This window comes from Meriones unguiculatus, chromosome 2 (genome assembly GCF_030254825.1).
Source record: "Meriones unguiculatus strain TT.TT164.6M chromosome 2, Bangor_MerUng_6.1, whole genome shotgun sequence".
NCBI classification, from domain to species: domain Eukaryota; kingdom Metazoa; phylum Chordata; class Mammalia; order Rodentia; family Muridae; genus Meriones; species Meriones unguiculatus.
Window position 1 is genome coordinate 7,520,579 of NC_083350.1, and position 25,109 is coordinate 7,545,687.

General features: G+C 50.2%; 1 protein-coding gene across 2 annotated transcripts in view; it reads right to left on the reverse strand.

Moving 5' to 3' along the window:
• The window catches only part of Mbp (myelin basic protein), an 80,745-nt gene that overhangs the window by 54,551 nt on the left and 1,085 nt on the right, over window positions 1-25,109 (reverse strand). For both annotated transcript variants that reach the window (XM_021658725.2, XM_021658724.2), the window contains exon 2: window positions 8,616-8,706. In XM_021658725.2, coding sequence (XP_021514400.1) covers window positions 8,616-8,706 — 91 coding nt within the window. The remainder of the gene's footprint in view (window positions 1-8,615; window positions 8,707-25,109) is intronic.

A 25,109-nucleotide genomic window follows, 5' to 3' on the forward strand; every position in this document is an offset into this window, starting at 1 on the left:
ACACACACACACACACACACACACACTCTCATATACACACTCACACACACTCAAACACACATACTCACACCTGTATGTAAATCTGCACACATGCACATACCCATATGCACATGTCAAACACATGTATGTGTGCACTGGCATGCACTCACCATACATGTACATGAACACACACACACAATAGCCCAGGCTGTCAGAGATACAGAATGGGGGGAATTTGGTGGATTTCAGGGGTCTGCAGAGGCTGTGCCAAGGGAGGGGATGTCTGAGAAAGGAGGTATAACAGGAAAGTGGGGCACAGAAGGCACAGGGTAGAGCTGTGCCCACCCACCATGCTCTCAGTATTGAAGAAGCTGCTCCTAGGGGGGCACAGTGGCACACGCCTTTAATACCAGCACTCGGGAGGCAGAGGCAGGTAGATTGCTGTGAGTTCAAGGCCAGGCTGGTCTACACAGTGAGTAGCCCAGGACAGCCAGGGCTAGGGCTGCAGAGAAGCCCTGTCTCAGAAGAGAAAGGAAGCTGCCCTAAGACACACCCTGTTGTGAGATCTAGTAGTGAACAGACTGACGTCGTTTGCTCTCACCCACCACCTCAACTTCCGTCACACAGGGGCCAAGCAACAAGTCATCAGAGGCAGCGCCCACTGGGGCAGTGTCCCCCTTCTGTGCCCTTCCTCTTCTTGGTGCTTGTATGGAGGAGAGACTGTCTGACACTCCCGGTCGGAGCACCAGGAAGAAAGTGATGAAAGTCACTGTGGCTGGCACCAGAGCCTCCAGCTGAAGCGCCACCTTCCTCTCTGTGTTCTGCCTCTCAGAACCTCTGTGTTCTGCCCTCCGAGCCAAGACACAAAGCAGCTGGGTTCCGAGCCCCGAAGATTTGGGCATTCATATGACTTCACTTCAGTCCCCTTTGCAGACACATCTCCCCTCAAGGATGACAGTGAGTGTTAAGTGGGTTAGCCTGCTTCTACAGCGCCCTCTAGGGTTGTGCTTACATAAGCTCAGGCACCAAGACACTCAGGCTCTTATGCAGTGGAGCTGAACTGAAGTTTGAACTGAAGACAGAATTTGGCAGAGTCCACACAGTGCTGGGTTTTCAGCCATGCAGAATGTAAGAGCTATAGGATCACGGAGGCTTCTCAAAGTAAAGCCTATGAGTCCAGACAATGCATGGTTCGGTCAGGATCACCATAGGAGTTCCCCCAAAAGCTCAGGCCATGAAAGTGTGAGGGTGGATTCAAAGATACAATGAAGACTCCCCTGAAAAGTTAGAGGAGCCAAGAATGATGGCATATCTTCTGAGAAGAGGTGCAGACAATAAGCCCAGGAGAGAGGCCATGTGGGCTGCAAATGGCAAGGACACAGGGGTGGAATGCCCAGCCCCGTTGGTCATTTGACTGCTGGGAATGGCTCTCTGGTCCTAATGGACTGCACTTCTAGCCTAGGAAACGTAGCTGTGAGGGGGACACTGGGTGGGTGGGCACAGGGGAGTGTTGGAGCTTGCCTCATGGGTATCTGGGGAGTAGGACTGAGGAGGAACCAAGCTCATCCGTGGCTTGTCCTGTGTGACACTCACAGATCTGCCGGGGCGGTGTCTGTGCTGCTGGGTTTCCATGTTGCTGCGCTGACCTTTCCTTGCTGTTTCCTAGCTCATCCTTTAGTAATGGAGGTGTGTGGGGGGTGGGATTTAGCTGAGCTAGTCAAGAACAGGAGGAATATGCTCATCTAAGGGATTAAATTGTGGACGAGCCTTATATGCAGCTGAAATCACTGGATCGCAAAGGTCATGGGAGTCTCTTAAAGATTAAAGTCTTAAAGTCGAAAATTCAAAGGCTTATCGGGTTGAGCAGGTCACTTTGATGAGACCCTGGAGACTTCGGAACTGGACACCAGGCCAGTGAAGTCACACCTGAACATATCTATTTTTGCATCTTTAATGTTTCCAGGGAGACTGGAGTCCTAAACTCCCAAAGGCGAGAAGAAGAAGTTTTCAAAAGGATGCTAATCAGGACCACTAGTGTCGGTGGTAAAACAGGTCAGAGCACAAAATTGAATAGGGGATAGTCTATCAGATAGTTAGAGCATATCCTCTAGCCTATCAATTAATTTAAATTCCATAATTTTAGTCTGTTAATTAAGTATACATATGTTAAGGAGTGAAATCAATACAGGGGTGTTTCATTTTAAAGGTGTGAATATGTGTGTGTGAATAAAGAATGAAAATCCTACGTGCAGAGCACGCTTGGGTTTTTTGGAAGTTCTGGGCAAGTCCACACTGACACCAAGACTCTACTTAGCTGTTTATCAGTTGATTAAAATATCATGTGCTCAAGGCTCCTGATACCGAGAGCTCAGAGTAGGGCAGGTGGCTGGAGGCTCACACCACACAAGAAGAAAGATTGCATACCTGTAAACGCAACTCAATTGGTCCTCACTGAGTAGCTGAGTAAGTTAGGGGTTGGGGTGGAGCTGCTCAGGGAACACCTGGGACTCCCTCTTCGACTATGTTCAATGTGTAAGAACAGCCCGGCTCTGTCAGCTGGAGAGACGAACTTTTCTTCTCCCAGCTCCTGTCCTGTTCGTTCAGCTGGAGGTCTGTCTTCCTGCCTCCATGTGGACAGCATAGGTCCTGGTTAAGGCACAGTGCCTCTTCCCAGCTGTCTTTGCTCCCTCGGTTCCGCTCATCCTCTTGCTGAGGAAGCTTCCCTACATCAGAACACTGACTGGGAACTTGAAAAGCAACATCAAAAAATGCCTTTGCTTTCCACGGTTCAACCGGTGTCAAAACATCCCAATCCTCTGTTGTTTCCTCTTCCCCCTGGTCCCCCTGGCTCCACCCTGGAATACTGCAAGCACATTCAAAGTGCTCAAAGGGGACTTATTTACTGGTGTGGTGAAAGCGGATGGATTTGGACTCACGTCACTGAGACACAGCTACGCCATTCAAAGCTGCACGCACAGCATTTGTCATAAATGACATTTTTACTAGGACATCTGGATGCCAGTGACTAAGGAGGTACTAGCACCAAATGTTGTTTGGTTCTTTTTCTGGCTCCCAAGCCGTCCACAGATGGGCACTAATTCCCAGTTATGAGCAATGGAGCAGCAGAAATGCTAACAGGCCTGCCACAGGTGGAAACATGGCAGAGCTCTAAGTTTCTTGTTTGTAAGCAGGGTTCTTTCTGCCTCCACCTCCTCAGCACTGCAATTTTATGTGTGCTCCATGACACCCAGACTGCCCACCTGCTCTTCCTCTGATGCCCTCAGTGTTGGGTAGAAGTGGGCGCCTCCGACAGAAGGAAAAACGGGAACACCGTAATGAAGTGTAAGCTGACAAGCGGGCCGGGTGAAGCGTCCCTGTGCTAAGACAGCGCTCACGTGTCCTTTTCCCGGGACTCATTACTCACCCCTAGCTGGACAGGGGATGAGGGGGCGTCAGCTTCTGACTACCTTCTTTTTTTTTTTTTTTTTTTTCTAGCATAGGGACCTGCATCCCTGGGCCACACCCATCCAAACCCTGACTGAGCAAGGTCCAGCTCTGTCTGTGGGTCAGATCGGGTCTGCTGACAAAGGCTGAGGCTTTGACTGAGGCTATCCCAACAGAGAAGCCATCGGACATGGCATTTTGTGGCTGATAAACAGAATGTACCCGTCACCTCTAGTAAAAATCTAAGCTGGAAAATTCTTAGAACTTGTTAAACAAAACTTTGCATCCTTGAAGATGCCCGTGTAAAGCTCTTTGTAATGATAGGAGCTGGGCCGGCTGGAGGGTACACACCAGTACCATGGTACCCAAGAGGATGAGGCTGGAGGACTGTCATGAGTTCTTGGTTATCCTGGGCAACAGAGAAAGATATTGTCTCAAACATCAAATAAACGAGGCTGGAAAGATGGCTCAGTGTTAAGAGCACTTGCTGATCTTATAGGGGATCTGAGGTTTGGTTCTCAGCACTCAAATGGCAGCTCACAACCATCCGTAACTCCAATTCCAGGGAATCCTGGGCCCTCTTCTGACCTCCTCAGGCACCGTGGTATCTCTACACACACGCATGCAAACACACATATGCATAAAATAAATAAAACTAAAACCATGAAAAACCTAAATAAACAAACAAACACGTGAACACAGGGCCAATAGACACATACTCGTGCTGGCAGGACCAGATGGCCTGCCTGGGCACACATGGACACTTCACCACTCAGGGATCCTGTCCTCAGCGCCCCTCACGGTGAAGGACCAGATGGCCTGCCTGGGCACACGTGGACACTTCACCACTCAGGGATCCTGTCCTCAGCGCCCCTCACGGTGAAGGAGACAAAGAGGCAAACGGCCCAAAATCATACAACTCTGCCACATCCTGTGACACACGGCATCCGACTTCCCCTGTAGGTGGCCAGAGCTCACACTTAAAGGGACACAGCAACCACGGTCGTCACGGCTGCGTCTTTATGGGATCTAGACCTCCCAGCTTGACAGTCTCTTGCTCCTGTGTGTCCCCTTCTGCAGTCTGACTCAAGCTGTGGGAACCAGCGTGACAAGTGCGTGCAGACATTTCTGATGAATATGCTGTCCTTCTGCACTGAACACATCAGCTCCATCTCCGTCACCTGAACCTGACCTCGCCTGTGCACGTCTCTGGCAGATACAGAGTGACAAGGACAGCAGTGGGAGGAAGGTGTGACTGTGATTAAGCTATCCTTGCCTGCAGCACCTGTCAACCTTGGGCAATTTGTGCAACCTCAAGCAACGTCTCAGCCCTGGGCTAGCTGGAAGGAACTGGTCGCGCCTGCGAAGATGTGGCGCCCTCTTCTGGTGGCTGATATGTATGACTAGAGTAAATTAAAAAAAGATGTTGAGATTGCTCAGACTTGCTCGGACCTGCCCAGGAGAGCCCTTGTTTTGGAGAGCTCTGTAGGAAACACATGGGGCGTGTTGCCTTCCTTCTCCACAGCCTTCAAGTGACAGGATGGTATGCGCAGTGTGTGCGGTTGTATGGCTCCACAAAGTTTAAAGACTGGCCAGAGGAAAAATACCCTGGTTCCTCAAAACGGGGACAACACGGTTCCCCAGGCTACTGTGCCCTGCAATATTTCCTTCCTCCTGTGTAGCCAGGCAACCAGGCCTGAGATGTAACCACAAGGCTGACAGAGGAAGAGCACGGAGGTGTGACTCCGTGCCTGCCGAGATGCTCCCGTGAGACGGAAACAACCTTTCAGTGGTATTTTACCCAGAAGCATAAGCTCTCAAAGGGTGTGTGGTGCTGCCTAGTCAAGGATTGCCTCTGGGCTGGAAAAGTCACTGAGGAAGTGTGTCTGGATCCAGTTGACCGGCTCAGAGCCGCCATCAGGTGTAGCCCGTGTGCCAGCCTTGCCTGCAAGCTTCTCTTTTACTGTCTAGTCCGTCCCACCCAGGAGCGCTTTCGTAATGGAAACGGTATCCCACAGCCCTCACTCAACATGTCCGAAATCCTTGGGGGGGAGGGGTGTCAGCTAGAGGAGACAGTTTTCACTACATTCTACATTTACCTGTTCATCTGACACAAAAACGAAACGGTCTCTAAAAGCTTGGGGCCACAGCCAGCTCAATGGTCACAAAATATGAGGACTGTCAAGGAGGCTGGCTTTCCTGTCAGGCCACAAGCCCACTGGACAGCCAGAGAAGCTCTCATAGAGTGGAGGGCGCTGGTTTCATTTGGAGCCATGTCTGCACCACCATTGTTTTATGAAGACTCCTCTGGCATATTTCTTAGGTTCTACAGTACAAGTTCAGGCTGGAGGGATGGCTCAGTGGGTCACAGTCAATGCCAAACCTGGTGACCTGAGTTAGATCCCTGGGACACACAGGCCAAAAAAGAGAACCAACTTCCAAAATTTGCCCTTCTCTGATGCACACACACACACACACACACACACACACACACACACAGGCACATGTGAGCACATACATATACACACACCCCACAACAACAAAACAGCAACAAAACAAAAGCCCTAAACAAACCAAAACAATAACAACAACAAAACCCCCCAAAAAACAAAAAGTGAAAAACCCTGATAATTTGAGCTTTCTTTGCCCGGTTGTGGTTTTTCATCTTTGGCCCAGAATGTGTGTAGATTCCAGAGAAGGCCAGGAGGCAATGTTACCAAGTTCAAGGGCAGAGCCCCAGCAGTGCACAGCGTCACTCAGGATTGCTGAGCAGTCCCGAGGGTACACGAGGCTTCCCAGCCTCCCTGACTCAGGGGTGTGTGGAGCTAGGACTTCCAAAGGCAGCAGCTTCCTCACATGCCCCTGGGCACTGACTCAGAGGGACTAGCACGAGCTACGCATGCATGAGGGTGACTCGGATCCAGCTGCAGGCTGCAAAGCAGGAGCTGCTCAGTGCCTGCATGCCACAGGCATGAGTGCCATCCTGTCCCAGGTCCCAGGAGCAGCAGTCAGCTGCTGCTTGTGTTGGAGAGAGACCTGTAACTTCTGCATTGCCTTGGTGTCACACACCTTCCAGTCTGGGCGAAGGAGGGCCGTCTTGGAGACAGCTTCAGGAATCAGAGCCTTTACACAGTTTGAGGAGGTGCTCACTGAGGCCTTGTATGTGATATGGTTCCTGTGTTACTTACATTGTGTGTGTGTGTGTAAGCACAGACTTAATGGTAAAGTAAGGGCTGCTACCATTACAAATAAACCAAAAAGCAATTAATTAGGACTAGGGCCACAGCTCAGTGGCAAAGCAGTCACTTAGCAGGTGTTCAACTCCTCAGCTCAACCCCTAGCATAAAAAAACAACCTAATACAAAAGGTGGCACTTGCTTAAGGAAAATGTAAACCTGGGAATACGTATTTTGCCTTTTCTTTGGTACTTCTGATATGCCTCTGTGTGTACCGATGTGCATTAGTTGTGTGTACATACTTAGATCACACAGGCAAAGAATTCACCCCTGAAGACACACTCAGCATCCTAGCACAGCTCAGGCAGACAGTGTGTCCTGTGCTGTGCCTTGCCCTGAATATTTTACATTGTGCACTTCCTGTCAGGTAGCCACACGGCTGACTTCTACTCTTCCCTCTGCCACTGAAAAGTGAATACTCCGCTTCCTAAGGACAGGAATGCCCATGAAAATCCCCATGGAAATGGACACCAGGAGAGCCAAAGAAACCAGGAGAACCCCCACCCACCTTCCCCGCCCCCGACTGGCTTGCGCCCACCACAGTTCCATCTCACAGTCATGGTTTTCAGTTTTTGGGTCACACTGTTCCCCAGGCTTTTTTTGTCTTTTAGAGACAGGGTTTCTCTGTGTAGCCTTGGCTGTCTTGGACTTGCTTTGTAGACCAGGCTGGCCTCTGCCTGCCTCTGCCTCTGCCTCCGCTGGGATTACAGAAATGTGCCACTGTGCCCTGGCACGGGTTTTTCAACCACAGGTGCTTGCTCAAGAAGGATAAAGCACAAAAGGAAGAAATTTTGAAGTAACCAAGTTATTCAGAATGAAAAGTAACAGAACGCCAGGGCAGATGGCACTGCCCAGTGGAGAAAGTGTGAAGAAAGACCTTTGCGTAAGCAAGTGAAGGCCAGGTTAGGGAGTGTGGCCAAGGGTTACCGGCCTTGAGGGACTGCAACCCAGACTGTGTGACCTGGGCCACCATCCCTGCAGTGGTCTGGCCTGGCTGCTGTTTGCTCTCAGGACAGTGAACCACGAAGGCTGGCTCTCTACCACACTTCCCTTTCCTTTTCTGTCTGAGTGGAAGAGAGGAGACAGCAGTGCCCCTGGGGACAGATCAGCTGTGGGAGCCCAAGCGAGAGGGAAGTCATGGAAGAGATAACCACATCCCACAAAAATCAGAAGAGGATGCATGTCCCTTCTGAGGAGGAAACAAAACGCATGTGCGCAGCGGTGTGTGTTCAGGAGGCAACAAGAAGGTGGCATGGTGGAGACCACCCTCCCCTGATAACAGCTGACTCACTGTCTGCAGCCAGCCCAGCGCAGCAACGCACAGGCTTTGGCAAACTCACTTCCTCATCAGTATTGTTTCAACATTGTGGGGCTTGCTGACGTCCCCACAGACTGGCAGAGAGGGAGACTGTGAGGAGCCTTAGGGCTACAGAGAGCAAACATGAACACAAATGAACCAGAACCCCAGGTGACGTGGGAGAGGGTCTGTGGGAGGGCAGGGAAGGTGGCCTGGCTGAGGAGATGGCCCAGTGGGTAAAACGATTTGCTGCATACATGTGAGGACCTGCATTTGGAGCCCTAGAATCCACGTAAAACCAAGAGCAACAGGGTACATCTGTGATTCCAGGTCTGAGAGGAGAGGGAGGTGAACACCCTCTGGAAGCTCACAGACCAGTCAGTCAGATGTGTGCAACAGTGGACAAGATACCTTGTTTCACATGAGGACTGACACTCAGCTTGTCCGCTGACTTCCACGCCTGCACTATGTCACACGATAGTTTGTATTCAAAACTACACATGCACATGAAGACAAAACCAAGCCAAATCAGAAGCAACAACCTTAACAAAACCTCCGCAAAGACTAGAATGGGCCCGGGCTCCTGAAATACAGCTCCCCTGTAGTGTGCTCACAGTCCAAGCAGGAAACCGGGGCCTCTCCTCTACGCTCCCACTCACCAAACACATCGCTGTCTTCTGAGTTGGTCTGAGAAAGCTTGCCCACGCTGCTTCTCTTCTTTTCAGCGGCTCCTTTGTGAATCTCACCATCCTGAGAAAAAAATAACACACCAACAAACACAGACACATTCAGATACATTTTTTGTTTGTTTGTTTGTTTGTTTTGCAACAAAAGCCATTCTCTTCTAGGGAGTGGTGGGGCTCAGCTCAGAGTAGACTCTTGCTCTGCCTAACCACTTGCTCAACCATCCAAGTGGATGGTTTCAATGAAAGGATGATACAATATAGTAGCCAGGCTATTCCTGTTTTTGCAGACAGTTTGCCTGCATGGGCACTCTTGGATTTCAAATGGCTATGGGTTCCATGTCCCTTAAAATATGTCTATGCTGTAACTTCTGGTGTTTGGGACTCTGACCTTGGGTGGAAATGGGGCCTTCACCACAGCAGTAAAATCACAGGAGGATCACAGTGGATCAGTGTGGGCTGAATCTGTTGAGTGGGATTGTCACAGGGGAGGCACGCTTGGCCATGTGGGAGAAATGGCAGGGACACAGAAAGAAACCAGGACACAGGAAAGACAGACAGGAGCCAGGGAAGGCAGGGAGATACTCCGTCTGGCCTTTCAGAACAACAAACAAGCTCTTTAACCCTTTGACGTGATCAAAGCCTGGCCTGTAAGTTTCTGAATTACATGACTGTAGTTGAAACCACGGGAAGCTAACCCATCCTCACAGCCAGCCTTGGCAGAATGTTGGCACACACAGCCAGAGATGGTAGAGAAAGGAAAGCGGCGACTCTTGCTGCTAAGAGATTTTTATGCTTCTAGCTTATTAGGAGCCAGTCTCATCTTCTCCAAGAGAAGAACAGGGAAAAGAAATTTCAGTGGTTAATTTTGACCTTCAGTGGTTAGCTCTGACCTTCAAGTGTCAGGTAGCAGCTTCCCATGGGCTCAGAGGGGGCCTTGCATGAGGCCTTGCATGGGAGGAGAGGCCAAGGGCCTCCGGGAGTCTTGGTCCCCAACCTCCACTTTGTCCTCCCCAGACCTCCTGAACACAGCGGGCCTTCTTCACATGCCAGGCTGGAGCTGCCATGCCAGATTTAGGCCATTCACAGTGGAGGAAACTGTGACTCTGAACCAGTCATCTAGTCACATGCTTCTAAATAATCAGTGCCGGGACGTGTGAGTGACACACCCACCTCAGAGCGCCACCTGCCACTCAGAGACACCTAGCTGGCATAGATACGAGCATACTGTGTAGGTGCACACATAGGCACGCATACCTGTGCGCATACATTCATGTATCACTCACCTGCAGTGTTTCTAGCTACACTCACTCACAAGTATCAGGGTTGTTTTGTTTTGTTGGTTTGTTTGTTTGTTTTTCCTTCCAGTTTTGGAGGATTAATGGCCTGATGGTGATACGTTTTGGGGGAATGGTCAGAAAGCATGTTTCTATGTACTGTGTAAAGTTCTGGATGGTGGCAGGAGAGGCCCCGGGAGAGGAAGATACTACCGTGTTCTGATTCACACTGGCGAACACTCAGGAGGACAATGGTGTTATAACATGTCACAGAGCGGTGCACTACAGAGCTGATTGTGTTAAACTCTGAACATGGCCACCCCAGACTATCTAACTTAGAAAGCACATGTAGGAATGGGTTTTTTGGGGAGCTTTGAATCCCTTAAAACCCAATGGGTCGACAAGGAACAAGTTCTGGACGGAAGTTAACTCCTCACCTGCCATTTCGGATGCCCAGGACCTTGGCGACCCTGAGGCATCTGTGTCAAGTACCTAAGACCCAAAACAGCAGCTAGCATTCGAGGCAGGGGTGTTCACTTAGAGAACCTAGAGGCTGGACAGAGGACCACACACCTGCAGCCAGCAGAGAACACAAGGATAGCTTGTGTATCTGTCCTGACAATGCCACTGCAGATAATGTTAGTGTTAGCGGGCTGGAGATGTCGCTCAGTTGGTAGGACACTTGCCTGGCATGCACAAGGTCTGAGTCTGATCCATAGCACACACAAAGACACATGCACATAACCTCAGATTGAGGAGATGAAGGCAGGAGGGTCAGAAATTCAGTGCTGTCCTTGGCTGTATACACAGTGAGTACAGGGCTACAAAAGATTCTGTCTGGAAATAATGGACAAGCAAACATATGTGTCTAAAATTTTTTTCCAGGGGTCAGGGGGAAGAAAATAACATGAAAGTATATGAAGACTATTCATCAGAGGTTACTATTCTCACCCTCCTCTCTACATCTGGGATAAAAGAGATGGAGAGGGTCTTCTCACAAGAATCCCTGAGCCAGGACCCATCTGGTGGCCTAGGGGTGAAGAAGGTGTGGGGTTTCTCAAGCTTTCCTCTCTCTTTCTCCCCAGTAGGTTCTACCTGGCAGATCCTGTTATCCCTCATGGTCCAGGGGTCATTTGGGACCTCAGCTGGAACCAGGGGTGGGCTGTAGCCCTCAGATCCTGCTGTTCCTCTTCCAGTGGTGACTTGGGACCTCAGCTGGAGCTAAACCAAAGCTATAGCCCTCGAGCACACAATCACCTCAGAACTCTTGGCCTCTGGTCGTGCCTGTGGCTGAGAGCTGGGTTCAGCCACGGGGCTGTGGAACCTGGGCTGTGCCAGGGCACCCTGCCATGGCCTTCCCAGAAAGGCAAGTCTGAGTCGAAAGGTGAGTCACAGGCCCAGGGCCATCACTGAAACCTGCAGAGCCACAGATTTGGAACCCAATGCCTGAGAAGGGTATACACTCACTGTGTGGCCCTGGGGGGAAAGCTTTCATTCCTGGATTCCAGTGCCAGCTTCAGTGGAGGGAGCGACGGAGAGGGTCCAAAGTGACTGCTGAGTTGCTGTGGGTAGGCCTACAGCAAAGCCAGGGAAGGGAGGTGTCGGTAATGATGGGGCAGTGGCCAGGCAGTCTAAGGCCACATTCGTATCCACTGTGGTGAACAGTTTAGTGTTGACTGTCAGCACCTGGGATCGGAGACGAGGAAGTCGAGGCCTCCCTCTCTTTCAGGACACACTGAAGCTCAGTGGTGTGTGGTCTCCTTCTGGTCCTCTGCCTTCCTCCTTCACAAAGCATAGTTCAAGTTCTCTCTCCAGCCTCCTCAGGGCCACCTCTGGGCCTCAGCGGCTCTATATTCCATGAGGAAGCAGCACTTTGAGCCCCGTACGGCACAGATGCAGCGCCTCCCACAGCCTGTGTGTGCAGCACACACTTGCCTGCTGGGGTCCCATGCGATGGGAAGACTCCTGTACGCTTTAAACTTTAAATCTCGTGATAGAGCGGTTGAAATCATGAAGGATGGAGGAGGCACCACAAGGAAAGCTCCCTTGCGTGCTAGTCAAAAGCTCTAAAATACAGCTTGGATTTATTGCTCAGCCTCCCCTCACTTCACTTGTTCTTGACAGGGCCCCATGTATTCCAGGCTGGCCTGAAACACCACACATAGCTAAGGGTGACCTTGAACTCTCGGTATTCCAACCTCCAGAAAATGCCAGCATTATAAGCTGTGACACCACAGCACACTTTACTGTGTCTAAAGCAGCTTCTGGTCTTATTCCGGTTCAACACTGATTTAGGATGAATAACAGCAGCAACAACAAAAGGAAGAAAAATAACAAAAATACTGGATAGAGCATTGTTTCAGACATTATAAGTTTGATTCCTGGATCCCAGCATGGAAGGAGAAACCTGGATCTTAATGGGAAAAAATGGAATCTTTTATGTGATGTAGATCAAGCATCGAGATTGTAATAAACCTCCACAAGTCAAGTCGACCACACAAGGAAGTCTAATTTTAAAAAGATGGTGGAGGACATTTTTCTCAAAGAACAGATGGAGCTGGCTAGCATGTTCCTCTTCCAGTGGTGACTTGGGACCTGAAAAGATGCTCAATACCATTATGTCTCCAGATGTGCAAAGCCACAGTGAGACCCTGTGAGTATGTAGTGAAACTGCACCCGAGACCCAGCTGGTTGACATGTTGGATGACACCCTCAGAACCAGTCATGGGCAGGAATGATGGGACCCTTGGGTATAAATGGTACTCATGTCAGACAGCACCATCAGAACTGCCTATGGGGTATAATATGGGACCCTCAGACCCAGCTCTGAGCCTTTGCAGGTGGTACAGTTGCTGTGGAAAGGGCTGGCAGTTCCTCAGAAAGTTCAACATAGGCGAACAATGAATTATCGGCTGCATTCCTAGGTGTATTCTTGAGAGAGAAAAGAAACACAAATCTACCTAAAACACCTGCATGTAAATATCCACAGAAGCATCATTTATGATAATTCGGAGGAGGAAGGGTCCCATATACCCATCAACATATGAGCAGGTAATCAAAACATAAGGTATCTCAACAATGGAACTTTAGACAGGAGAGAGAAAAGAGGGAGGAAAGGAAGTGGAAGGGGAGAAGGAGGAGGAGGGGCAAGGGGAAAGGGGAGGGGAATAAGGAGAGAGACAGACAGACAGACAGACACGGGGGAGATAGAAATGCAGTAAGACACATATGACAGCATGGACAAACCTTGAAAATGTAATGTTTTGGAAAGAAGCCACACACGAAAAGGCCACCCAGATGATTCATCCATGTGACCTTCTGTAATGGGGAAACCATTGGAGAACCAGCGGCTTCTGAGGGTGGGGTGATGGTTGAGGGGCAGATGTGGTTTGGGAGAGTCATGTTCTAAATGGCACACACAGCTGTGAGTGTGCTGAAACCGCACTGAACATTTTTAGTCTGTAGGTATACGAACTACGTCTCTACAAAGGTGTTACACACAGACACACAGATAGACAGACAGACACACCCACACATACACCCACAGGGCTGGAGCACAGCTCAGCAGTGAGCACTTGTCTAGCATAAGAGGCCCAGGGTTCCACCCCTAGCACTGAAAAAGAAAAGGATGAGAGGGAAATGTCCCACACCCGGAAGACGTCTGTTTGCAGTTTGCACACAGTGAGAGATTTAGAGTCCTGTGCACCTCAGTCTGTCTTCATGCAGCTCCGAAGCCACTTTTCTGTGGAAACACCTCCTTAGCTTAATCCCGTAACGTCTTAGTTTTGCAGCACAGCAGTCGGGAGATCTTTTTGGGGTGCGGTTAAGAGTGGTTAAGAGTGCAGAAGTCTTTAAATAATGAATGCAAAGAAATGTGCTGGGGATTTGGCTTAAGCACCGGCTTTGCAAAGTCGCAGCAGGAGAAGCATCACTCAGTGTGTCACTGAAACTGCTTATTGAGGTCTGTTATGCAACTGGGCAAACTGGCTTCTATTTCAGGAGCACAGATACCTTGCTGTTTACTCCTGGTCGCTACTGCTACCTCGGCTGGCAGAAGGGTGGGAAAGATGGCCCCTCAGGAGAGCAGAAGAGAGAGGGACGTGTCTGCTCTGCCTGGTGCTGTCAGCTGCAGCTTGATGCTCAGTGATTTTCATGTCTAACTTGAGCTTAATAGGAACTCATCACTAAGTGAATTAACTCATCACTAAGTGAATCAGCCTCAGAAAGACAAGCACCACATCCTTTCTCTCTTTGGTGGGTCCTGTACTGCATGAAGAATACACAGAACTAAACAGTTAACACAAGACAGAAGCAAGGCTGTCTAGGGAGGGAAGGGGAAGAACGGAAGGGGTGTGGTGAGATACCACAGGGCAGAGGCTGTGGCAGGGATTGGGGTGAAGGACCTTATATGTTTGTGTGAGCATGCCCTTATATAACCCAGAATGGTAATTAATGAAGTAAGTTACAGAAGGTCTTCATTCAGCCACAACGTAGAAGTAGAATAAAGTGGCAGAAACCTCTGACCTCTTTTGAAGGCAAACACTTTGGTTTTGTATAATACAGAACCGTCTTGGCTTGCTTCCTCTAGGCTAGCTCTGTGGGTTTCTCGGTGGTCCCCTACTTAGTGGCTTTAAGTCAAATCTTGTCTTTGAGATAAGACTTATCTCTGCTTAAAACAAAAGAGTAATATACCAAGAGTGCAGATGTGTTCCTGAATATACACGGATCTTCATTATGCAGAATCTCCCAGTGCCCCTCCCACTCTCAAGGCAGGCAAGCTCATGTGGGCAAACCCAGTACAGCCAGTGTGGGCATCATTGCTAGGTATCCACAGTTATTGCCTCCTCACTGTTTCTGAACTGCCAAATCTTTGGAAAGGTGACCATAAAAGCTACTTAGGAAAAAACACACTTGAATGCACCAGTGCAACAAGATTAAGGACAGAGGGACAGAGAGAAGCTCCCTGGACTTTGTCACTGCAGCTGCACTCTGCCCCTTTGCCTCAAAAAACCACACCCAGGTTGTGAAATGGATTTCCCATCCTATCTCGGCAGCGCATCCTTCAAAGCCATCTCTGTGGTCCTGTGGCCTCAGGGTTGTGGGGAGCAGCAAGCCTACCTTAGCTTGGTGGGAGGGCTGGCAGAGTGAATCACTTGAGCTTTCGAAAGGACTAGACTGTGGGTCATGAATTTTCCACACTCAGCAAGGAGCTGCTGACCCCCAAGATCAGCTGAGGCCAGCTCCTCACTCAGCAGCCACCTGAGCATGGCGTTCTTTGCAAAAATGTGCTCGGGAGGCTGTCTGTACCCCAGGTGCCTCCGGGTTCACACAAGGTGATAACAATCAAACTGCAGGGTGGTTACCAGAAGATCCAAGTTGTGAAGGCATTATGAAAGATCTTCTGGTGCTTTCTGCTCATCCACACAGGCCACGTGACGACGCAGGAAGTGTGCACATGGGCTTTTCTGAGCTAGTTGTGAAGTGTGACTTTTAAGCACTGAGAGAATCATGACTTTAAAAGCATCACCGTGGGTCAGTCTCCTCCATCTGGCTTTAACTTTAGGTACTGCACTGCACGCTCAGGAGCAAAACACAAAAGGCTGTAAACCAGGAGGTGTCCACTAGGGAGGGCGAGGCTGGGGCTGGGCTGTCCCTTCTCAGAGTGGTGAGCTCTCTCCTTCCAGCGGCCAATCAGATAAAACTCAGGCGCAGAAAGAAGGGCTTGGCAAGGGCAACTCCCTCTCCCTGCACTCTCCAAACTCTGTCGTGGTTCCTTGCAACTGTACCGAATAATCTACTTTAAAAATGTCAAAACCGACCTCCAGCTGTTTCCGTTTATGTTACTAAAGAAGCCTGACTATAACTGCTGCCCCAATCACTACGGCCTTTCGTTCGTTAACCAACACAGATGGAGTCACGGCTGCAAGTGGGCAAGGCACTTATCTCTTGGGCTAAGAGTGCAATGTACAACCATAACACTGAGCCATCTCCTAGGAGCGGAGAAACAGGATGAGGAACTCCGCCCCTTTCTATACCATTGAGCGTGGGGGAGGGGCTTCTCAACCTGGGGGAGGCTGGGTGCTCCTGGCAGCCTTACTCTGTGTCCTTACCTCCTTCTTCTGGTCTCTTCCCACCCTGGCATGAACCCGGGTGAGGTCACTGTATCCCACACACTGGTGTGCCACTGCTCAGGGTAGCCAGTGGGCCCACAGCACCCTTCCCTCCTCATGGGGATTGCCAGAGGGGAAAAGCCCTCTCAACCCCTCCCCCACCCTGCACGCTCCATTCCCCTGTAAGGTTCTTCTGTCACATGCCTTAGTGCAGTTATGAACTGTACAGGGGGGTGAATAGCCCACATGGCAAGGACGCTGCATTGCCACAGGCCGCTTGCGTGGTGGCGGCCGCCTTGTTTATTTACTAAGGTGTGTGTGGTGGCTTAGGGCTTGGAAAGGATAATTAGGAGACAGTCAATAACCAGGACTCTGTTCCAAGTCCCAGAGGCAGAAGCTCAAAGCTGAACTTTCTCCACAACTACCTGATGACTGCATTTTAAAAGCATGATTCTTAGATTAATGCAGGCGTCAGTTTGCAAATGGTGTGTTGGAACTCTCCAGATGCAGAATGGCAAACTGAGTCTGAGAGGCCATTCCTGTAGTAGATGTTAGAGGTCAGGCCTGCCAACTGTGGGGCAGTCCTGCTAGGCCACGTCCACATATAATAATGCCCCAATATGCACACACACATATGCACATGCACACAGCACACACACAGCAATTACACACAGAGGGCACACACACAGCACACACATGCACACAGAACATACACACAGCATACACAAGAGAGCACACACCCAATCACACACAGAGCGCACACACACATAGTGCAGGCACACACATGCACAGAACACACACATGCACACGGAGCACACATACACTTAGCAACATAGCACACACATACACATGTATGTACATACATGTATATACATATCACATATCACAAATACACATACACAGAGTACAGATAATACACACAGGAGCAGACACATCTCCACAAACAAAAATTCATATCATTACGTATGTACATAGCGCATGTGACTTCTCACCCCTCTATCACATCTACATATGTACAAGCAAGAGACACATTTCCACAAGTGCATTCTGTCCTTAAAGCTCTTGCTTCTGAAACTGGAAGGAGAATGGCTCAGGAGTTGAGGGTGGGTGCACACTGCTCTTGCAAGGATCAGAGTTCAGTTCCCGGTGCCCACAGCAGGTGGCCCATAACTGCCTGGAAGTCCAGTTCTGAGGATCCAAGTCTTCTGGCCTCTGGCACCTGCACTCATGTCCTCATAAGAACCCACACATGTGTGCATGCACACACTTAGAATAATAAAAACCATCTTTAAAAAGTCCAAATGGAAACCTTTATAAAGCGGGTCCCGAGGACAGAAAGCACATGTCCTGAACTTTCAGAGTCTGAAGTAGACATGGCCTCAAAGGTATGGTCAGCAGTGGCATTTCTGGACTTTCCCGGCATGGGATAATAGAGGTGGTGCAGTGAGGTTTACGGGCAAGGGGACAGGTGAGCAGCACGATTGGCATGGAAACAGCATGTGTTCAACCACAGGCTTCTCATGCGTGACGTCTGAAGGGGACAATGCATACGTGCCCGTGGTCAGAAGGCCAAGCCCCACCTGAGCCAGCAGGGTGGTACTCCTGGGGAAGGACTCTCAGTGAACGTCTGTGCTGCCTTGCCTGCCTTCCTGCTGTCAGTCAAGCGTGAACAGCAGGTTGAATGGGAAGCAATATCACATATGATGTCACAGACTCTCTCCATTAACTCCCCTTCTTCATCAGGCTCCAGACATCCTGCTCTGGCTGAGGTATCCCAGCTCGGATGACAGTTGATGGTATCTGTCCCCGGCCTCCTATCAGAGCTCTTGCCAGTGAACATGGGGGACCTCAGAGCTTCAGGCTCTGGATTAGTGAATGTCAGCCATTTTCCTCTGTGCCCTGAGGCTACTCTGGGCCCAAATCTGGGAGGGCATGGAGGCAGCTGCAGCACAACCCACTGTTCCTGCTCTATGCTGCTGTCCTGTCTACAGCGATCACCTAACAGCCAGTGCTAAACAGACCATTTCTACTTAATAACTGTTGTACCCAGAGACTTTGGTGACAGATACTTACGAACGGTGTCACAGTTTCTAATAGAAACAAACTATGAAGTCAATTAGCTAATAAAACTAATGCAAACCAACCCAAACCAAACATCTAACCAATAAGCCAACCAACCAACCAACCAACCAAAACTAGTCAGCTAGTGAACCAAGTAACCAACCAACCAACAAAACCTAACCAAAATCAACTAACCAAAACCAGCCAGTTAATCAACCAGATAACCAACCAACCAATTAAACAACCAATCAAACAAAACCAACCAACTTGTCAACTAAATGAAAACCACCAGCCAGCCCAAGTCCTACAATGTAGGTGAGAACAAATGTTATCTCCTCCAGGCTCTGCGTGCCTTGGGTGTTCTCAGACTTGAACCACCCAAAGTCCCGGCTCAACCTGCCGTTCAGAGCTCTTCTAGACTTCTGTGTCACTTTCAGACTCACAGACCTGGCTCTGCTGAGCACACAGTGAACTCAGAGAGAAAAAGGCTCAGACACCCTAATGGCTAGCTGGAGACAATGGCTGCCATTGGGTCCAGAACCTGAGAGGAGCAAAGCCCTGGGCTGTCTCCAGACCAGGTGGTTGGGCTTTTCAGTGTGCTCAGGCAGCTTCATAGCCATCAGCCCCGGACATGCTCACTAATTACACAGCATGATGTTAATAATTACATTGCCTTTGGTGAGACCTGTGGCCGCCGTTGGTTTACAAAGGCACCTGTGTTCCCCGGTTTTCAGATAAGCAGCACACCTGCACAGACTCTGGAGTCTACCCTGTAGTCATTCTTTGAGTATGAAGCTATGGGGAAAGGTTTTTGCTCTGAATTCACCACGGAGGAAAATCACTTGTGACTCAACACACCCGAGAACTTTTCCACCAAGAACCTTCTGAACACTGCCCCGGCACTTCCACATGTGTGTCACCCTAGCCCCCGCCTTCCAGTCTCTTAAGCTCTCAATCATACATCCTGCAGTAACTGGAGAAATGCCTGAGTTCCCAAAACCTAGTGTTTAGGTGACTTGCCTGTAAGATGGCTCTAGCCCTGCCCACGCAGTGGGTCAACCCCCACCCACACGCTGCCGTCAGTCAGATCAGAAAGGCGAGATCCGCGGTGAATCTGCTGCCCGCCGTGCACAGCCTTCTCACCGTGCTGTGGCTGTCTTTAACTGTGTGTGGGGGCAGCCTTGGCACTTCCTGCTCCTGTGCTGTGCTATGGGTCTGGAAGAGTGAGGGCTGAACCAGGAAAGAACACCAAAGGCTAGAAGCTCTGGAGAGTCAGGCTTCTGTCTCCTTTTCCAATATCTTCTGGGCACTGAGGATGGAGACCCTGCCCTCCTCACACTGTGGCTTTGGGTGTCACTCACAGCCACCTGCCTGTGTGGCACAGCACAGTGCCTCCTGGAATATTCTGGGCAGCTTGGCTAGTGTCTGGCCATTCGGCAAGCCATGCCTAGACACCGGCTTGTCCTGGTGCTGCTGATGCGGTCATGAGCAGAACCTACAGCATGGCTGATCTGCCTGAACCCAGCCTCTGTGGGGAGAAGAGAAGACTTGGCAGAGCAGCCTGAGGCTAGCTGGTTTGAATCTAGCCACTTCTCGTTCCTGAGGCAGGCTTGAGGGAAGGAGCAGAGCGTACTGACAAGCTATGGATCTGGCATCACATAGCTGCTCGGTGCAGCATGAAGTTACATGCAGAGTGGCCTGGAGGAGCAGCCAGCACACCCCTCACAGCTGGGGTGCCAGTGTTCCCACAGAAACAGATTTTCCCTGTCAGAGTGAAAGACGCTGTTTTCAGCTCAGGGGAAAGCTTTGTGTTGCTTCAACAACTCTGCCTATATTTGCAAACCAAGTGTCTCTTCTTTCAGAATGTCACTTTAGTATCAGTCTCAGTGCGAGAGAATGGGGTTGGAACGATGGTTAAATATGCAAGTTATTTGCCAAAGGTGGGGTTACCCAGGGCAGGGAGCAAAACCTCTTTGCCCAAAGCCAACATGAGATCATTTTAATGTCCAACCAAAGTCCCAGAACCGTGCGAACCCCAGTCTTTCCCATGAGTGGGGCAGTGTGAACCCCAGTCTTTTTTTGTGGGTGGGAAAGGAGGCCACCAAGAAGGTGGGGGAGGACCCAGAGGACTCTAAAGGCCAGAACTACTCCAGAACTTTCCAGTGATTTCTCACCAATGAAGCAAAGCTGGTGAACTCTGTTGAGCGGGCAGAAATGCTCTGGGCTCTGATAAGGGTGGGGACGGCTCCCTGAGGGCTCTGGTCAGTGTGGCCAGCATCAGGCTCCTTTCTAGGTGCCCTAGTGGACTTCTTCTGTCTTTCCTGGCTCACAATCTCCTTCTTACAACTCCCTTCACCTATGGACCATCGCTAGTCTGGCATCTGCAGGTCATAGGGAGACCACTCTTCTCTGTAGGATGCTGGTCTGGGAAACGCTAAAAGGAACAATGGCACCCGTGTCTACATGCCCCTCAGGGAAGCAGCTGACCTTTGGGAAGTCACTCGGGCTGTCTTCTCAGCAGCAAAGTCTCTCTCGCCCCTGTGTGCTGAGGGACAGGGGCTCCTTCTACCTGGCACTATGAAGAGAAAGGAGATTTCAGTGGGAGTGAAGAAGCTACTTCAATAACAGCAACCCTTAAAACCGACCCAGGTTCCCAGCAGTCCCTATGACGAGTGTCATGATGACCAAATAGAGCTAGGATCTTTAAGGTCAGATGGTTTCCCTCTCTAGGAAGCTGGCACAGCAGAGCTGTTAGTAGAGTCACAGACGCCATGGCCTCCAGCACTCTGAGGAGGCTTGCGGGAAAGGATGCTACAGAGAGTACCAAAGTCTCTTCTTTCTTTGGACAGTATTTTAATGCGCCTGACCTGGTCCCCAGGAAATGCTGATCTTGGCCCCATCCTCAGTCTGCAAAGGTGCCACACCTTTAAGGTCTGTGGCTCCTTCAGGCTTGCTCTGATGTCCCATTCAGACAGCAGTGCAAGTCTAGTTAGCTTTCTGTTGACATGATAAAACATGCTGACCATAGTGCAAGTTGGGGGAGAAAATGGGTTATTTGAATGAATTGACTTCCAGGTAACAATCCATCATTGAAAGAATCCAGAGAACATACTCAAGAAGAAACTGAAGCAGATACCATGGAAGAACGCAACTTACTGGATTTCTTGCTCCATTGGTTTGTGTACAACTGGCTTGTTTATACAGCACTGATCACTTGCCTAGAGATGGTGCTGCTTGTAGTGGGCGGGGCCTCCCACATCAATCAGTAGTCAAGACAGTCTCTCACAGACATGACTGCAGGCCTGTCTGACCAATGCAATGCCTCAGCTGAGGTGCCCTCCCCCTCGGTGATTCTACCTCAGCTGAGGTGCCCTCCCCTTGGTGATTCTCTGGTCTGCCACCTTACGGTAGCGCCCAAGCAGCACCAGTGCCTGTCTGCATTCTTGTTATGCCTCTGAATGAGGTGAATTGCACTGGACCTCGTTACGGATCGGGGGTGCCATTGTTTCATTGTTCTGCTCGGAGTATAACTCCTGTGGTGGCTGTAGCCCAGTGTAATCTAAGCAGCCAGTGACACTAGCTGGGTTTTCATCCGGAATCCAGCAATGCTGAGAGCCTACCAGGTGTTTAAGAAGAAAACTGCGGATGCACAAAAGAATGGAAGAATGGACGAATCCACCCCAGCAGCTATCTGGACTTCGAAGAAATGCAGCCACTTAGGAATTACAAGTTCCATGTCTAGCCAGAGGATACCAAGAAGGTAAACCTTAGGAGCCTGGCCTGTGGGTTAGGCCAGTTCTTGGGGTGTCTTGTATGGTAGAGCCTGCACTGTGATAGGGTCGTTCTGGAGAGGGGCAGGATGACAAGTATTGCTAGCTTCCCAGGGGGAAGGCTCAGGGGCTGAGGCCACACTGGGTCTAGAAAGCTCTCGTCCCTAACCTCTCCACCACGACAGTCCTCACCAGGACTTATCAAATAGTACATATGTTGAGAACTGAATTGTCTATCCCCAAATCCATTCACTGAAATATTAACTCCCAGCTTCTCAGAAAGTAACTGTTTAAAGATGAGCCCTTTGACGAGGAAGCCCCGTTAAGCTTAAGCTCTTAGCGTGGGCCCTGCTCCAACATGAGATAGCTGCATATGAGGAACCACAGGAGGACGCATGGAGAAGGCAGGACACCCACCCCATGACCGCTGGACCCCCAGACATCCACCCTGTGACCTGTAAGAATGAAAATAGTCTCGAGAGGTTAACCTTCTCTCTATATTAAGTTTTTACCATAGACACCTCTGAGCCAGGCCACAGAGTCTGGTTCTCAAGAGGAGCCTACATTAGTACCAGCGCTGTGTTGGAAACCCCCTGGTGGGTCTTGGACACTTGCTGGGTCATTAACTGGAGGCATGGCTGTCACCAGAATTTTTCAAAGAGCAAACTTAACAGGAGAAGGGGAGGGGGCAGGGAATCAGTGTCCACCATTCTGAGCACACGGGGCCTCCCAAGGAGTCGGTGGCCTGAAACTCCATGGACTCTAACTGTGGCAATGCCCTCCCCTAGTTGGCAGCTGATGGGGGAAGCCTTAACACCCAGGACTGCAGAGCACAGGGCATCCCAGGCAGAAGGCTGCTTTTAGCCCGTGGGTCCAGTTTCCTCCCCACCCTCAAACGCTCTCATGATTGTGGCTCCCCATATTGTTTCTTGAGCGCATTCCCTAAACTACTCAGGGCAGATTGGTTAAAAAAAATACATACATACATACATGCATTTGTGTGTGTATGTCAAGTTAGCAAAGGACAGAGGTTTATGACTGGGAAGAAGCATCAGAAATGGGGACTTTCCCATTTCTGACAGTAGGCATGACGCTTGGAGGAACTGACACCCCATCCAGGAGACTGTATCCTGACTCAGGAGCCCACTTCCCATCCCCGCTCACCAGGGGCCTTGGTTCCCCTAGGGGACTCCAGCATCCCTTCAGCTGGGTGGCAGGACCTGGGTTCCCAAGCAGAGTCTCAGGAGTCTCAGGGCCTTACCAACAACACAGCATGGCACACTTGATTTTGCCCCCACTGCCTACATGTCTTCCTCGGCAGGAGAGGATGCCGGCCATGACATTCCTAGGCTGTGTTTCCCTCCGAGAACACCTTGCCCGGTGCACAGAGAGAAGACACCAGGACCCCTCACTTTCCTAGGACCACCAGAGCTTGGAGTGTCTGAGAGAAGGAGCTCCACGTAACAGAGAAGGGCTAACCAGGCTTTATCTGCAGGGACCTGAAGGTCAGCTGCAGCGGGTGGGGTGCTCAAGCCTGGGAGACACGGCCCTGAGGGTGTCTCTTCTGTCTTGTGGCCTGTCAGAGACGAAATGACAAGACTGTCAACATCTGGCTGAGTGGCTGAAGTTGTAAGGAGAGGCAGGAGAGACGAATGGAGTCACCCCAGTACCTCAGCGTAGGAGGGGAATTCCTCAGGGGACAGAGGGGCCTGGAGTTCCTTGGGCCAGTCCCTGGTTGTGGCTCCAGATTGGTGGGTGAATGATGAATGGGGGAATTCTACCTGCAGGGCCTACCCTAGCTCCAGAGAACAGCTCAGGACACTGAAGCAGAGGAGCTTTTTCTTGGATTCTCAAGAGCAACAAAAAGCCCAAGTTTAATTGGGAAAGAGCTCTTACATATGAAAATACTCATGAAAACGTAGTTTTAAAGCTCTGTGGCTTTTAAATCATCAGAACAGTGGCCTAAAAAAAGGTTTCGCTCTGTCTCAGGAAGAAGCAAATTCAAAGCACACTGTGTTTGCTTTATAGTGCCAGACACAGGAAGGAGGCAGAGACAGGCTTTTGAAGCGGGGGTTTCAGATCAGTGGCTGTGAGAGGTGGGATGCCTCAGGCTGTGAGAGCCTGGCACTGTGCGAGCACTTGTCTTTCCACTTTCAATTTTGGTGAGAGTAGATTTTAATCAAGCAGACTTGGCCGCAGCTGGTTCCTCACATCGAGTAAACCTGCCAGGGTCCAACATTCCAGGCACAACCACAGGACCATCCTCGGCATAACGGAACCGTGTCACCGTAATGAGTCACCTCCACACCGTTAGTCATTTATATATCCGTAACCAGCAGCGGAGAAGCTAGGTAATCTGTTTCAGGGGAAGTCCTAGCATGGAAAGCAGAAAGTCTCACTCCCTTGTGGGGAGACGATCTCAGAAAGTTGTGTGTGATTTACCCACTTGGCTGATGTGGAGATTGAATCTCACCTGGAGTCGGCCTGCCTGTTGTTATTAAAGAAATGCTATTTGGGCCGCAGGAAAGGGGCAGCGGACCTGTGAAAAGTGCCTCTCTGTATGGGTCACACCGTCGTCCTTTGTCCACAGCTGTAGGACACATTGTTTTTCGTTGGACACAAGATGGATGGAAAAGAATTTGAGCAGTTTTTCTTCCTCTATGAATTAGGTGGCGGAGAGGTGGGAGGAGGGACGCAGAAAGCTGAAGCATGTTGGCGTATGTGGCAGTTTGGCTGAGAATGTCCTACCAAGGTACAGGCATTTGCATACTTGGTCCCCAGCTGGCGGTGCTGTTTGGATAGGGTTAGGAGGTGAGGCCTTGATGGAGAAGGTATGTCCCCGGAGAAGGGCTCTGAGAGTTTAAAGGCTCCACACCATTTCCAGCTCATTCTCTGCTTCATGTTTGTGGTTCAAGGCGTGAGCTCTCAGCATCTGGTTCCTGCCTACACGCCTGCGGCTTGCAGCCAAACTTCTCCACCCTGGTGGACTCTACTCACTCTGGAACCATAGGCCAAATAAACCCTTCCTTCTACGAGTTGCCTTGGTCATGATGTTTCATCACAACAATAAAAAAGTGACTAAGAGAGTATATTTCTTCATAAACAGAAATGACTTCAGTGATGAGGACAGACAACCATTTGGAGCACAATTAGACTTTGTGGTCACGGAGCGCCCGTGTGTACATGTTGAAGGGAGGCACTCAGAAAGCAGCAGTCACACCACTGGTCAGAACCCAGCAGGAAGGACCGTGG